The sequence below is a fragment of the Molothrus ater genome, chromosome 17 (assembly GCF_012460135.2).
Source record: "Molothrus ater isolate BHLD 08-10-18 breed brown headed cowbird chromosome 17, BPBGC_Mater_1.1, whole genome shotgun sequence".
NCBI classification, from domain to species: Eukaryota; Metazoa; Chordata; class Aves; order Passeriformes; family Icteridae; genus Molothrus; species Molothrus ater.
Window position 1 is genome coordinate 13,592,514 of NC_050494.2, and position 16,004 is coordinate 13,608,517.

Consider the following 16,004-nt stretch of genomic DNA (forward strand, 5'->3'; position numbering starts at 1 on the left):
TTTTGTTATTATTTTTGCAGATGAATCTGAAAGCTCTTAGGACTCAATTAGGTTACCACAGCCAATAAAGATGAAAAGCAAAAGCAAGGCAGATACTTTCTGCCTAGACACCGTGGTGATGGGCACATTAGAAATGAGGTAGATTAGATAGATGAACTAGACAGACACATCTAACTGTCCTCCAGTGCACTCATTTGTTTGACAGCCTGGAAAATGCCAACATTCCTGGGATTAAATGAAAATAGAAAATTGCATTTTCACTGTAAAGTATACATGGAACTTTCCTATGTCAGATTCTCTTTGTTAAAATAAACCAGGGCCCAACCACGTCCTCCCAGAGTGACAAAAGCACAGTAAGATAAATGACATAGAAACCAAGGCACAACCAACTGAGAGCCCTTGGGCTGCTACCCTTGTAGCCAGGTTTTAGTGGAGTGATAATGACCTGCACACACGTTGAGACATTAATTTTTTCCTGAGCTCAACAGCACCAAATATCCTAAACTGCCCATCTTGCATTGCTGTCTTGATATCGTAATTCTTTTATCACAACTTCCAGCTGCTTTACCTTTATGGGCTGGTCAAACAATTTTTGTTCTGTGGTGCCTTTTCCCTCACTTTCTTCTTCAAAAAAGCAGAAGTAAATATCTTGGATGCAAAAAATACAGAAGAACCCTGAGTGGAGCAGCAGTCCCCAGAGGCTGCTGGGCCAGGTCTGTCGCTGTGCGACTCTGCCCCAGCTCCCAGAGCAGCACATGCACGCAGTGACACACAGTTCACACTTGTGCCCACATTCCATCCTTTCTCCAGGACGAGTGCTCCATGCAGAGCTGGCTGTGGCAGCCTGGCAGTGCCCACCCCAGCCCTGGCAGCAGCGCTGCTGAGCCCGGGGAGCCGAGCTGAGCGACATCGCGGAGCTGCCGGGGAGAACGGCATCCAGCTCCTTGTGACAGTTTTCCCCACACAACATCACAATCAGCCAAACACACTTGTAATCTACTGCAGCTGGTGTTTCTATAATTGATAGAGATATAAAAGCCCTTTTTGCTAAAGTTGTACTTTTGTATTTTTTTTTCTTGGGGGAGTTGTGAGAAAGCAGCTACAAAAAGCAAGCTTTAAATCTCAGATAATGTAGCTCCCTTTAGAATCCCAAGCTTAAAGCTAGTAGTTACGAGTTTTAGCAATGCAAAAAAAGGGAGCTAAAAACAAACATTTATTTTACTTGACGTAGCAAAACAGTGGATTAAAAAGTTAAATCAATGCGCCGTCTGAATGGTTCCTGCTGTAGCTGCAATTTCAAATGAAATAAGAATGTTATAAAAACTCGCCCGCATTAGGCACATTTGGAAATGTCTCCTTGTAACTGTTCTTTAAGTGTTCTGTCTATGAGCACTAACAGGTCACTGCACAGGAAATGCAAAAATATGTTACATTTTAATCAGGGCATATAAAACACTGTCTAGAATGTTACATTGCCCTTGGGAATCTGAAGTAAGTAGAGGAACTTTTACAAAGTCCAGGTCACTCTCCCCATTACATCACTGTTTAAAAAAAAATATTATTAGGTTACATTACAGAGATGTCATGTATTAGAACTTTCCCAGTTGCAGGATGATGGCTAAGAGATGCTTATTTCCTTGGAGAAACTCGTAATCGCTCCCTTGCTCCCCTGCTCATACTTTGTATATTGGAAATAGTGCATTTTAACTGAATCAAAATGTTTCCCAACAATTATAAAGAGGGAGGACTAATATAAAAATGAGACTGTTCGTATATTCACAGCAACAACAAATTTCAGCACTTTTACCCTAACACATACACACAAATCGAAACTCTGCCTGGCTGAACCTCATAGGTGATAAAAAATGAAAGAAGGGATTTTAGCAGACATGTTTGGGAATGATTAAGGTAAAATGTCCCTAATCCAAACAAATGGAAACCCAGATGTTGATGGCATCATAACATTCCTCTGTGTTCCTGCAACTCTTTCTCCACATGATTTACATTTGTTTAACCCAAATCACAAGTTTGTAAAATCTTTAATAAGTTCACCAAAACAGCAAAAGAGTAATGCAGAGATGACTGTTTTCTAGATTAACATTCCCAGGATTTTAGTTATTTAATACATAAATGCTGGAGGTGACACAAACCAGTACAATAACCTGAAGGCAACCTGCTCTGCTGAGCCTGATTCGAGTTTTGTCGCTGACTTTCAGATAGAAAGATCAGATTTATAGGAAAAAGCTCCCATGGGGCAGCAAACAAAACAAAATAAAATAACATTAAATAAAATAAACCCCTGTCTCTGAGTAAAACCTAAGTGAGAGCCCCAGGGGCCCAGGGCAGGTACCCACACAGCGACCCAGGGACCAGCCCTCCACCATGGGCATGTTGGGGCAAGAGAGGAGCTCTCAGACTAGCAAGCCTTTTATCTGCACAGATATCTGTGGTTGAAACTCCTGGCAGGATTCTTTGTGTTGCCTCTGAGCTGCTTTTGTACCACAGCTCCTCCACTGCCCAGAGTGGGAAGGGAGCTTCAGCCTGACCCACCCCGGCCATGCCAGGCCTGGCGCCGCCACTGACCAACCTCCTGTCCCACACCCCGACACCTCCCAAACACACCAAATATATCAAATATATCAAATATACCATTGCTACACATTCCACATGGGGTCACCAACCTGTCCATGGGCTGCCTGAGCTCCTCCACTCTCCTGTTGGCTCTGCCATCCAAGGGCAGCCCTGCGCCTGCCCAGCATCATCTTCTCTGGGTTCCCGCACCAGGAATCGGGATTTTCCTCCTTTCCATTGGGTTTTGCACTTTTCCTGAGCTGCCTGTGCCATGCCTGTGGATGGGATCTCATCTCTGCCATCCAGCTGACAAGGGGGGCGCAGCTCTGGCCAATTTTAAGCGGATTTTTTGAATTTTTCCCCACAGAAGAAGGTCCCGCCTCACGCACACCGGGCCCACCGGGCCATGGCGGCCCCTCAGGCCTGATGCTGCCGGCCCAGCACGGCCCGGCAGGGCTGGTTCCCCGCTGGGCTGGATGGATTTCCCACACACACCCTTTCTGTCTGCGAGGTGTGGATGAGCACAGGCTCTGGGACAGCCAGCTGGGAGTCCCACACGTGCAGCCACACCGGCTCCCAGCCAGGCCTGACCGGGCAGGAGCTGCCGGCCGTGCTCCCGGCACGAGCTCACGGTCACTGTGGTGCTCTACACTGACCGGGCAACGAAGCCGTGCACACAGAGTTTACCCCTGTTTGCTGTGGATATTTGATAATTTTATGCTCTCTGCCCCTCTTGTCCACGCTCTGCTCCCTAAATCTCTCTTCTTCCTCCCTCAAGGCCTGTGCTCCAGCTAAACACAAACAAAACCTTTTCTTAATTTTTCTTCTGCTTGGACCCATGGCTGCCCCTGCAGCCACTGTCCTACTTATCCCCAGCTCAACTGTTTTTTAAGGGAATGTGATTGAAAAAGAGAAACCAAGAACAGAGCATGTGTGGTGGGGATGGCATGTTGGAGAATGCTGTGTCACCTTCTAAAAATTCTTTGGCAACAGCAACTTTTAGGCTTTATAAGTCAGACAAATTTGGGTGGATTTTCTCAGGAGAAGCAGAAGATATCTCTGAAAAATGTTCACGTCACTGCCAGAAAGCTCAGTGGTCCCACAGCTTTGAAATAAACCCTGATGAACGTCTTCTAATTTTTTGCCAAATAACATCCTACCTAAATTACAGGAAGAACGTTTTAAGAAAGAAAACACAGATTTTAATAATGGAAATGGTCTCTTTGAGCAGCTCAGAACTGGAAACCTTAGAACTAGTAGAAATTAAACTTCTCAACAGGAAACTTCAAACAATCTGGACTATAAGAACTGTTGAGTCTATAACACAGAAGTTATTGCTGCCATGCCCTGGGCTATCCAGTGCTCCCACATCCACACAACACTGCTCTCAAGGATTATACTGGTCTTCTGTTCTGTTCAGGATTTTCCCTATTTTTCCCCTGTTTTTACTATCACACATCTGAACTTTTACTACATTCAAGGCCTGCCAGGCAGGTGAAGATGCTGAGCCCTGGGCACCAGTGCTGGCTACTTGCCCTGCCCCATTCACTGCACCTTGCCTCTCCAGTCTGAACAACCCCAGACAGAGAAAGAGCTCCTCAGACAAAAAAACAAAACAAAAAAATACATCTGTAATTCCAACCACAGAAAAGGCTGATGACTTGTGCTGTCATATTTGAGCTGTTTTTTCTCATGCACAAGTAAAACAATAACCAGGCAAGGCTGAAAATCCCAGGTCTGAGTCCCTGATTCAGTCAGAGCAGCCCTTGGCCATAAATTTAAGCACTGCCTTAAAAATTGATAGAAACTCTTTTTAATCATCAAGTATTCAGCTGCTCATTACTGATCTATACTTCAATGATGTGCCTTTAAATTTTGGTCTAGTTTTAAAAATACAGTTTCCTCAAATTCCATCCCAAATCCAGGCCCTGTAATTTTGTTCTGGTGCTTTTTCCTTTCTAAGGTCTGCTTGAAAAACAAAATTTAAAGAGTTTGCTCTGCCAGGTGATGTTTTGTTAGCTTTTGACAAGAGAAAATATTTAATCCCTTAGGTTTTTTTTTCCTGCTCTGAATATTAGTTTAATTGTCACAAATAATTAAACTCTTACGAGTTAGAGACATCTTCAGACATTTTGACAATACATATTAAGAGACACTTTAAGGCAAATCTGCACAGATCGGCTTTTATTTGTTATGCTAAACGATGATGCATCCTGATTGCATTTGTTCCTTATTTGTGTGTGCAACAGGAGACGTACTGTGAATGATCTGTAAGGAATAAAATGACAGTATTTGACAGGCTAGGAAATGTCTGGGCAAGGATACAGGAGAAGGAACCCTGAGAGGGCATTGTTTATGGAGGGGCAATGGGGAGAGACATTCCCTTCAATCTAAGGCAATGAAAGGCGCCAACAACTAAATTACAGTTAATAACAGTAAGAAATAAACATAAATTACATATACAAGGCTCGGGCTCAAGGACTTTGGACCACTAAAAATATATATTATTACATCAATTATCAACGAGAGACAAACTCCCATCCTGGGAATTTGCATACGAACTCTAATAACCTACTATTCAGAAATAGAGGCAAGTATTAATTTCCACATGAAAAGGAGCCACGGGAGAGACTCCCAAGCCCCCAGCTCTGGAGGAGAAAGCCCTACCTGGTGATTCAGCACCTCTGCTCCAGAGGGTAGCAGGTGGTCTCCCAGGTAAGGCAGATCAGCCCCATATTACCTAAGATTTATTCAGAGTTCCTGTCAATACAATGGCTGAAACAACCATTGCTGAGAGGTAATATGTTGTGAAAATAAACATCAACAAACCTTAATGAATCCAGAGGCTATTACCTGCACCATATTTCTTCTATAGGCAATACATGCATCTCCAGTCCAGGGAAACAACATAAAAGTGCCTTTGATTGAGGCCAAATTCCAGTTTACACAAGAGAGGCAACTGAGGGAGGTCTATGGGAATTTGGTGCTAAAGGCTTTTGAAAATTCAGGTCTCTCTTTAGCTGCCCATGTAAGGATTTAGACGCCCTAGGACTGCAAGCTGAGCCTCCAGCTCTGTCACCAGAGAATTCCAACCTCCTCTGGCAGTCTGGGTGGAGGAAAATGTGTATGGCCTGTTTAGCTGCAATTACACCAGGTTTTACATATTTCTCAGGGCAATGCTTTATAGACAGTCACATCCAGCTCTCCAAAGAAATGCAGAACAGTTTATGGGAAGAAAAGTAACAGGAACCAAATTCTCTGGTCCTGAAACTTACCACTGACCAAAAACCAGAATGCAAAAAACTTGATTATTCTGTCTAAAATTCTTGCTTAGTCAAGCCCCTTTGGCATGGTAGAATTAACAGAGCCATGAGCCCAAACCATGAGCCCTCCCATTTTTGGCAGCTCCTGACCATGAGCAAAGTGCCTCTTCCACCAGCACAGGGAACGGCATGGGAGGGATGAAACTGCATTTCCACCTTCCCCGGGTCCCAGCTGGGCTGCTCCCTCTTCTCCCCCAGCACAGGCCAGGGATGCCGTGAGCTTCCAGGCCAGACTTCCCTCCTGGAAATGCTCTGATGGTAGAAATGTGATCTTGTACCTCGAGCAGGGAATTGGGAGCGAACGCTGCTTGACCTTGAGCGAATCAGGTAAAACCTCCCGGGTTCAATTCGCCTTTCTGTACAACTGAGGGGAAATATTCCACATCTCTGGGGTTATTGGTTATTCTGAGGAGTATCAGCAAGAAATCCACGGAAGAAAGGTGCTAAGTATGAAGAAATATTGCTACACTGCCTAACAAAGGACACAAATACGAGCAGGGTCCATGCAGCTAATCAAAAGCACTGGAAAGCTTTTAATTTTTTTAGCATTTAATGCTACAGATGATCAATATAACTACTTAGCTTCTTTCCCGTGCTAATTTAATGCTACTTGTACTGTGCTTATGTATGGCACGACACGGCTGAAAAACACATAAAAAATAATTTTGGTAGACCAATACAGCAGCTGGCACAAGGTTTCTTCGATACAAAACATAAAATCATAAAAGACCCAGTGCTTTCCTGTGAAGTCCACTCACCCTGTGGGGAGCAAATGAGTTCTTCCTATATGTACAAAGAAAATTGCAGACCTTATAAATTGTGCTGGTGATTCGCCGTGCAGTTCACACAAAAAATATTTATACGTGGAAAATTCAGAGTAAAATCTCTCTATGAAAAATAGAAATTACTTCTGTCCAAGTGCAGGGCGAGTGATAGAAATAAGGTTGTTGTCTGCACACAACAAACTGCAACGTGCAGATTTTCATTCCAATCTCCTCTAAGCAGGGTTTCACTAGGAAAAAAACCATCTGAGCTATCAAGGTATTCTAGAGAATTTAATTATTTTCATTAAAAACAAGAACTGTAAGCTGCTCCTTTTTTTCAATAGGAATTCTGCACCGATTCCACATAAACAGACCCAATATCACTTCAGCAAAGTTGCTTTGGGAATATGTAACAGCCTTTTTTAAGTTATGAAAGCAATATTGGATGAGATTTACTACAATTTAAGATAAGTGGGTCTTAATTTTATATGAACAGAGAGACTTAAAAAGCAGGAAGGAAGAGTTCCAATTATATTGTGCTGGAATATCAGGCCCTGTGCAAAATTGCCCCTTTTCTGTTTTACATGCATAAAAACAAGCACAACAGGCTTTTCAATTAAATGAGTCTTTTGAGAGAGATGCAGGAAGAGCCAGCGAGCTCCTTAAAACTTTATTGCTTTTTATCTTTGTCAGGTAGGGCTGTGAGTTGAAAATGACCTGTTCTTTGCAGCACACAGTCCTTCTTGTGAGCTTTTTCTTCCTGCTTGACCCATCGGTTTTAAAGGTTTCCCAAAACGGGAATGCAAGGCTTGGTCTGGATTAGTTTTCCCCATCCACTCGGTAGCTGTGCTTCTCTGCAGCCATCCAGAGCTCAGGATGTTTCCCAGATTCTCTTTAGCATTGGGAGTAACTTTAATGAGCCTCAGTATCATTAGAGGAGAGCAGTTTACAGAACACAGGGAGAAAAGACACAGAAAGGAATAAGATGCAGCTCTAATAGATACAAGCCATGGAGATGAAAGAACGAAGTCAGCATCTCATTTGCATTAATACAATAAAAATACAGCATTAATGTTGCTAGTTGTAAATTTTTTTTCAATAAAGTTCAGCCTGATTATATCTGGGAAAAAGGTAGGCTGTGCATTCCTCGTCGTATTCATCCTATCAAGAGCAGTTGCTGCCTATTAACTTTCTAGATTTAATTGCCACTAAAAGCAATCTCCAGGAAACTTCAATTGAAAGTCACTCCTCAAGAACCGATGGTCTGAGCTCTCAGAACTGCTTTGTTTATGGCAACACAAAGCCAGAGCTCCAATTCACACAGCTCCACTCCATCATTATGTTCAGTATTTTGCTTACTGATATTATGTGTGTGCATGTCTATAATTATACACCCAGACACACCACCAGTTCATCACCAGAATCAGGCAAAAGCAATACTGCCAACCTTGTTTATACAAAAAGCACAAAGCACAACCTCAAAAATCATGGGACTGGCTGAAAATGATGGGACGTTAAAAACAGTCACTCTGAGAATCAAGGCATTTTTCTTCTGCATAAGAACTTCCAGCCTGCTTGTTTTCAAGTTCCTCTCCAGAGCGAGCAGTTTGAAATAAATGTCCTTTTAAAATGCATATTGGCCACTTGCATAATCATCATCAGACTTCAGGAGCTGGAGGTTCTGAAGAAAATAAAACCTAACAAAGGACTTTCAGGGGACACCACTGCTCACAGCACAGCTCTAACATTTGGGCAAAGATTGGTGCAATAATCAAAACCTGCTCTGAAGAACCGCTCTCTCCAGGTGCATCCCTCTCCCAGACAGGCACTTTCCTCCCCTCCTTGCAGGTATGGATGTGTGCATGCCTGAAAAGGATCCATTTCTCAGACATTTAGGACTGTTTGTTCTGTTTAACTGTGGAATTTTACCAGTACTTGGGACCATCAGGCGCTGCACGTTAGAAACTCTGTATTTTTCACAATCAGATCCTGTCATTTTGAAGCTATTGTTGTGCCTTTCCTTTTCCTAGGGCAAAGGGGGAAAACATTTCTTTTAGGGAAACAAAGATTCTCTTCATTTTTCTAAATGAAACACTTAATGCAACAATTAGATCAGAAGACCAGTTTTTCCACTTCTTTTTTTTTTGCCTGAGAAAGCTCACAAGGTAATGGATGAAAAGCCAGCAACAGTTGAAGAGGGATGTGTAAATCTAATGGGAAACACTGTACTTCTGTGATGCTTTTCTCCTTGAAACCTTAAAAAATACACGGTTTGCTGTCAAGGTACTTCTGAGTTGCAGAAGCCGTTATTATAACACGGTAAAAATTACCCTGTGCCAACAGCCTCAAGTGAGAAGCCACCTTAATGAGAAATAACTGCTTTTAGCCCCTAAAAGCACATGGAACTTTCAGGCTTTGGATTTGCAACCCCATTTTCAAGCATTTTCTCGAGAGCTGCCGCCCCTGTGCACAACATGAACACCGTGCCTTAAAAAAGGTTTTTTAAAAGCCCATCTCACCTCCTGGTACCCAGAACCAGTGCTCAGTAATTAACGCAGAGCACAGAAACGTGACTGGGGAGGGAAGTTGGCCGAGCAAACAGAATATCTCAGTCATCCAGCCTTCAGGAAAGAATAGCTCACTAGCGTTAGGAACAGAAGTTCCAAGCAGAACTGGCCCTGGATTTAAAGCTTAATGGAAGAATCTGGTCCCCCTTCAGATAGAATGCTTCTCCAGGAACATATATATTGAATTTTGTAGCTGAACAGCCCAGTCTTACACAGACAGTCCTTCCACAGGCCAGTCACCCACTGAAGCAAAGTGCTGAGTAAGAGCTGCTGAACTGGGCCCACTCTCATGTAAATGATTGTAATTAAATAGGTAATGAAAAATCCCTGCTCTTGCATGAATGAAATGGAAGATTTCAGCTCAGAGTGTAATGTGGTTCCACTTGGCTCCTGTATCAGATTGGGAGACAAATGAAAATGTCTCTCTGCTTGCGTGAGCACGCTCTGGAGGCAAAACTTCACAAATATTTTCATTTTGCAGAGAAGAGGGAAAAACAAAGGCTTATTCCACAGCAAAGTCCGTAGGATCCAACCTTTTTAAGGCAGAAGGTGGCACACACATCTCAACCCGAGAAGCATTAAACAGAATTTGAATAATTTTACTTTGCCTTTGCTAATAATACGTCATCCAGTGGAAGAACCAGGCCTTATTCTCCCCTCCACCAGCTGACATGATATTTTTTTTACATTTGAGCTCTTAAGATCTGCACAATAGCTTAACACAATAAGTGTTTAGCCTCTGGTTCCAACTGTAATTGATGGAGTACAGTTCCATTCCCTCTGCTGCTGCTAAGTTGGGAATTGCAGCCACAGCAACTGACAGCTTTTTTTTCTCCGCGAGTCTGGAGTTGCTCTCTGGGAGTGATGTCCTCATCGGGATGGGAAGGGAAATGACGGCAGAAAAGCTCACCCTGGCCCTGTGCTACCGAGGGACTCCAGGGACCTCTGCTAGGGGAGACAGCTCCTTGAGGTGGGTGATGAAAATGAGAGCAAAAATCAGGAGGAGAAAGCTCCGGGAGGAAATTTCCAAAATGCTGCCGGTTTGGAGAAAATGGGCTGCTCAGAGAGCACGGAGGAGGGAGAGCAGTTATGCACTAGAATTTCTGACAATGGACACGCTTTCAAAAGTGCTGTAAAATTGTGTCATTTGCTGATGGAAATGTCTTTTGTTTCCCAGTCACAGGGGCTGAACTCTGGGTGCGCCCCTGCTCTTCAGATAGTGGGGAGATACTGGGCTGGGATAAATGAGAGGAAAATTGAAATAGGGAAATAGGCACTAAAATGAACATGATTTCAAATTGTCCCGTTCAGGCCTGAGTTCTGACACGGGAAAAAAAATTTCCGAGCAGCTTTGGGCTTAGGAGCCGACAGCAGAATTTAACGCAGATGGCGACTAATTTTGGTGCCTCTTTAGTTGCAAAAGTACCTATTTTTGAAGATATTTAATTAACCAGGATTTAAAGGCTCCTCTTGTTTGAGAACACCTTGGCCTTTTTGTCATCTGTCAGCATTGTGATGTGCACTCTAAGTGAAGGGTTCTGAGGCATGAACTGTTTAGGTGGTTTTGATGTGCAGTTGCTTTTCTGGAGGATGTTGAAACAAAACAGTGCTGCCATTTCTACAGTTTCATTCAGCACAGCTTCCTTGGAATCTGCTGCCACTGCCCCTGTTATAAAGGATACAAACAATCCTGAACAGCCACAGTGCTCCTGGATACATTTATAGAGATATCTGGCTGCCTTTCACCATAGAAATACAGGGAGCAAGCCTTGCTGGTTATTTACTCTGCTCTCTGCACAAGCAGAATTTCACATTCTAAATACAATTCTGGTTTAAATAACCTTTCCTACTAAGGTGCAAGCTGCAGCTTTAAAGAACTCCCTGCTCATCATCTTCTGCTTGCTGCTCTATGAGGACTCTTCCAAAAACAAACCCGTGTTAATCTACAGCTCCAATAAACAGAATAAATGTGCCTGAGACCTGCTTCTGCTGTACTTCTCCCCAGCTTTTGTTGTTAGCTAGTCTGTCGGGGCTGAGAGAGAAAGAAAAGAAGAAATATAAAATTTCACCCGCAAAGGGCGTTAAGTCCAGATTCCTCTTTGCAGGCTTTAAAAAAGCAAACTACCAATTCATGATCACAAAATAAAATATGCACATTTAAACAAGCTGCAGGGGAAAGGAGAGTTTAATCCAGTGAAATTGTGTTTGAAAGCTATTTCATACCCCTAGGAATAAAATCTGAATAGCAATTCTGCTTTGCTTCCACCCTTTTTCCACCCTCCTGTTAATATATTACCATTTGTTATGGAATCGTTACGAGACTTTTGCCCCAGACCTGGCTGCATTTTGCTGAAGGATGGACGAGTTTGTGGGCCCGAGCCTCCTCTTGCTCCCAGGAGCAGCCAGAACTCAGTGATGCTTCGGGGAAGCGATGTTTGATCTGCACCTGAGCGGGGAAGAATCAGGCCCTGTTTGTAAAACCCTTTGTGACGCCTTGGGGCGAGGGCCCCAGCACACACGGGCTGTTTACTGCAGACACAGGTCCCATCCTAAAGCTGGCCCTGATGGAAAGAGCTACAACTCTCTGCCTCAAGAACTATCGACTTGGCAATGACGCTCTCAAAAAGCAGGGATGATTCAGAAAAGATTCGGCCCTGCAAAGATCAAAATGCGTTTGACATCGTTTCGGTGTTGATGTGAAATAAAGTGGCTCTAAAAGTGTAATCAGAGAGCAGAAATCCCCATCATCACACATAAATAGTGCCCCATTTATCCAATTACACTCCCTTGTTTCATTACAATGCTCTGGAATATATTTCTTAGGAATACAAGGCTTAAAATTAATAATAGAAAAGGACAAAATTGCCACCTATATTTCTCTAGATAGATTTTCATCTAACAGCAGGACCTCACTTCTGATTCACTCGCTGGTTCTCTCTAACCTTTACATTATTCATTAATCAAACTCGAAACCTGCTTTCAAAGTCAGTGCATGGCAGTAATTATTTACAGTTGTGCATAGTATTTAATTTTAAGCAATGACAAAAGCAGGCATGTCCAGAATCATAAGGCTTATCATTTTTCTTCCCTCGGAGGTGAACTATCTGAAGAAACTAAAAGTTGCAAACTTCTCTCCAATATCTCTGCTGCCATCAAGACAAAATGCAGTGCAACTGATACCTTTGAACTTGTACAACTAAAAATAAATAAAAGTGAAAATTAAGTAATATATAATGTATTAACTCCTTTAAATAAAAGGACTAAGGAGCTTTGCTATCAGCCTTGATGAGAGATACATTTCTTATTGCACAGTCTGTCTCCTGTCACTTTGAGGTATTTTTCACCATACAAAACAGAACCTCAGTATTATCCCTGAAAATGAAAGTCAGTTTTAAGAACTATATACAGCAGGCACGTCTGCTCTTTGAAACTCCCCCCTACCCCCCACAAACAGACAAATACAACTTCAAAGCAGGAGAACTATTGCAAATGTATAAACCTACTTCAAATAGTTCTGCTGGCTGAAACTGGACTGCATTTGCAGGATTTTGCTCACCTGAAACAACATTGATCTGAGGAGAAATCTAATCAAAGAAATGCACCACTGAAGAGCAATGCACGTTTTATAATGAGAATGAGAGAGATCTAATTGTGGTCATACGAGTTTCTCCCTTGTCACTAAGATCTTAAAAATGCTGTAGGATCCTGGATAAAAACATCTCTTACTGTATCTCAGCAGGGAAATCCCGGGAAACAACAGCACGGGCTTTGCTCGCAAAAATTTCCTTACTGTATCCGATGTTTCTAAAAAAGAACACCGTGCCCCTACCATGAAAAGATACTACACACATTCCAAGTGAAAATTCTACTTTGAAACCCAAATAAAATGAAGCCTCCTGCTCCTGACAGAGAGAAAAAAGGAGCAGTTCTAGCACTGTCACTGTGCCGATCAGCATCCATGAAAAACCAGCTATTTATTTATCCTGCAAGTTGAAAATGTGAATGCCTTATTCACATCAAACCTCTTGGTGAAGAAAATAATAATAATAGCGACTCTGACAGCAGAGGCCTCCCGAATACACATATATATATATTTATATATTTATATAAACATGTGTATTTCTAGCAGAACTGTTATTTATGGCGATCACCGTGAATTTGGGATCTTTGCCTGCCAGGAATCCCAACCTGCATAGGTGCATTCACTGGGCACGTCCCAAAAGCTTCTGCCTGCAGCCCATTGTCCTGCACCCAAGGAAACGCAGCCAGAGCTGAGAGTTGATAAAAGTTCTGCGTGTCCCAGTTTCTCTGGGGTGACATTTCCCCCTGCGTGGATCCCAAGCACTACTTCACAAAGTTTATTCAAGTGTGCCACTAAACTCGCCTGTACGTTTTGTCCCACATTTGCTGTGCTACACCCAGGAAATGTTCACAAGGGCGAGGGAAAATTTTTGAACTAAAGACATCAGATATGAGTTTTCTTTAAAGAACTAATCCGAGGAAGGACACAAAGGGAAAAAAGAAGGGAAAAAACCCGCCTACATTAAAAGCCAAACAAGATAATAATTGTGCATGTCTGGCTAAGAGAATCTAGAGGGCAAGCCTTACGTCATTGGCACTTGGGTTACCATGGTGAGTGATTTATTGATATATATCAAGAATGAATAGATCAAAGGCAGCAAGATGACAGGTGATCAATCAAATGTCAAATCAAAGCTGGCAATCAACTGGAAAGCTGATTTTTCAGTGGGTGGGTCTGGCAGAAGAAAAATGAACTTCCATATTGCGCTTCCCAGAAACAAAACCCCACCACACTATTAAAAAAAAAATAAAAAGCAATTAAGGAGCCTGAAAGAAAACTCTTTGAAAAGATTTACTATACAGACCCACTCGTCTGTTTCTTTTTTTTGGCCCCCAAAAGAAAAAGAACACCCTACAATGACAAACAAAACACTTCCAAAGTTGCAAACTATTTTCTTCTGTTAAGAAAAAAAAATAATAAATTGCAAAACCACTTGGCATGTGGAAATATATAAACTCGGCTAGGAAACAAAAGAAGGATTTGATTTGAAAATGTGGATTGTCTTCTAACAGTCAGAACGTTTCATTTTATTTCCTGTTGCAATTTTCACCACTGATGATCAAAGGCTGAACTTCCCCACCGGGTTCATCAGCAGAGAGAGTCCCTGTACTATTTCAGGCACACACAGCGCTCTCTCACACACACACCCGGCCAGAACTGCCACCAGAAATACGGCGAAATAAAAGATTAAACACCCCGACCCACTTCGCGAAACACACGGATCCAAAGCGAAAGCCACCGGGAGGGGGGAAAACCAGAAAGGAGGGGGGAAAAAAAAAAATCTATCCTAAAGCGAAAAGCAAAGGGAAGCCTGGCTGCTTTCGGTTCGGGCAGGGGAAGGGGCAGGGGGAGAAGGGGCCGGGGGAAGAAAGTTGGGGGGAAGAAAAGTTTCGGCCGGGCAGCGGAGCGGGGAGCGGGGAGCGGGGAGCGGGGAGCGGCGGCCGGGGGCAGCGGCGGAGGGCGAGCGAGCGGACAGCCCGTGCGAGCGAAACCTCGGCAATAGGGAATGAAACCGGCTCCTCGGACTCACGGAGGGAAAGGGAGGGGGAGGGGGGATAAATAAATAAAGATCCAGCCCGGAAAAGCAAGGGTGACCCTAAATAATAATAAAGATGGGGGGTAGGAGTGGAAGGAGTGGAGAGACAGAGGCTGTGTAAGTGGATGGCTTCTCCTTACCTGCAGCCCGTTTGGGTGCTTGCTGTTTCCTCCTTGGCATCGCTCTACTTTCTCCAATCTCACTTCTGTCCCCAGATCCGAGAGCCCTGAGACGCTCCTGAGCCGTGTTCCTCTGCCTCTCAGCTGCTTCCCCAGCACCCCCCTCAAGCCTCCCCTGCCCCCCTCCTTTCCACTTCACTGATAGGAACCTGTTTGGTTTTTATTTTATTTTAGAGATCTAGGTTTCTTTCTTTCTCTCTCTCTCCCTCTCTCTCTCCTTTTTTTTTTTTTTTGGTTGGCTTTTTTTTTTTTTTTTTTTAACTGTTGCAACACTTGCTTTGCTTTGATTCAAACATCCAAGCTCAGGAGCAAATGAAAGGCGCCCACAGTGCCAGAGAACGGTAATAAATAAATAACAAAATAGATCTGTATATATTAAAAAGGCAGCTCTGGAAGAGACTGTGGGGCTGGCTGCTTCCTCCCTTCCCTGTCCTGTCCTCCTCCTCCTCGCAGAGCCGTATGGCGGAGCGGTGCCCGTGTGTGCGCGGTGTGTGTGTGTGTGTGTGTGTGTGTGCGTGCGTGTGTGTGCGCGGAGCGCCGCAGGTTCCGTGCTGTCAGATGCCAGGCAGTGAGTGATATGGGAGCGGACAGGGAGGCTCGGGATGGGAGGAAATGTGGGATCCGCACACACACGCGCGCACACGCACCCCCGGCGCGGGCACACGCGCGCACACGCACACGCACACACACACACACACACGCGCGCACACGCACACACAGGCAGGGCGAGGCGATGCCAGCGAACATCGATCCGCCGAGCAAACTGAACATTAACAAACTCCTCCTCCGCGACCCGATGACAGGAGGAAATTTACTCCGCGCAGCCGGGCGGCAGAGCCGTTCATTAAAGAGACAGAGAGACAGGGCGCCGGCACCGCGCCCGCCGCCGCCAGCGCCGCCGCCGCCCCGCCGGCCCCGCGGGGACACCGCTCCCCACGCGGGGACACCCCCTCTCCGAACCCCCCCAACGCGGGGACACCCC

At 44.1% G+C, this 16,004-nt stretch overlaps 1 protein-coding gene across 4 annotated transcripts in view; it reads right to left on the minus strand.

Moving 5' to 3' along the window:
• The window catches only part of TSHZ2 (teashirt zinc finger homeobox 2), a 213,872-nt gene extending 198,143 nt beyond the window's left edge, over positions 1 to 15,729 (minus strand). For all 4 annotated transcript variants that reach the window (XM_036395578.2, XM_036395577.2, XM_036395576.2 and 1 more), the window contains exon 1: positions 14,984 to 15,729. In XM_036395578.2, coding sequence (XP_036251471.1) covers positions 14,984 to 15,023 — 40 coding nt within the window. In that variant the 5' untranslated portion in view covers positions 15,024 to 15,729. The remainder of the gene's footprint in view (positions 1 to 14,983) is intronic.
• Between the last annotated feature and the right edge of the window lie 275 nt (positions 15,730 to 16,004).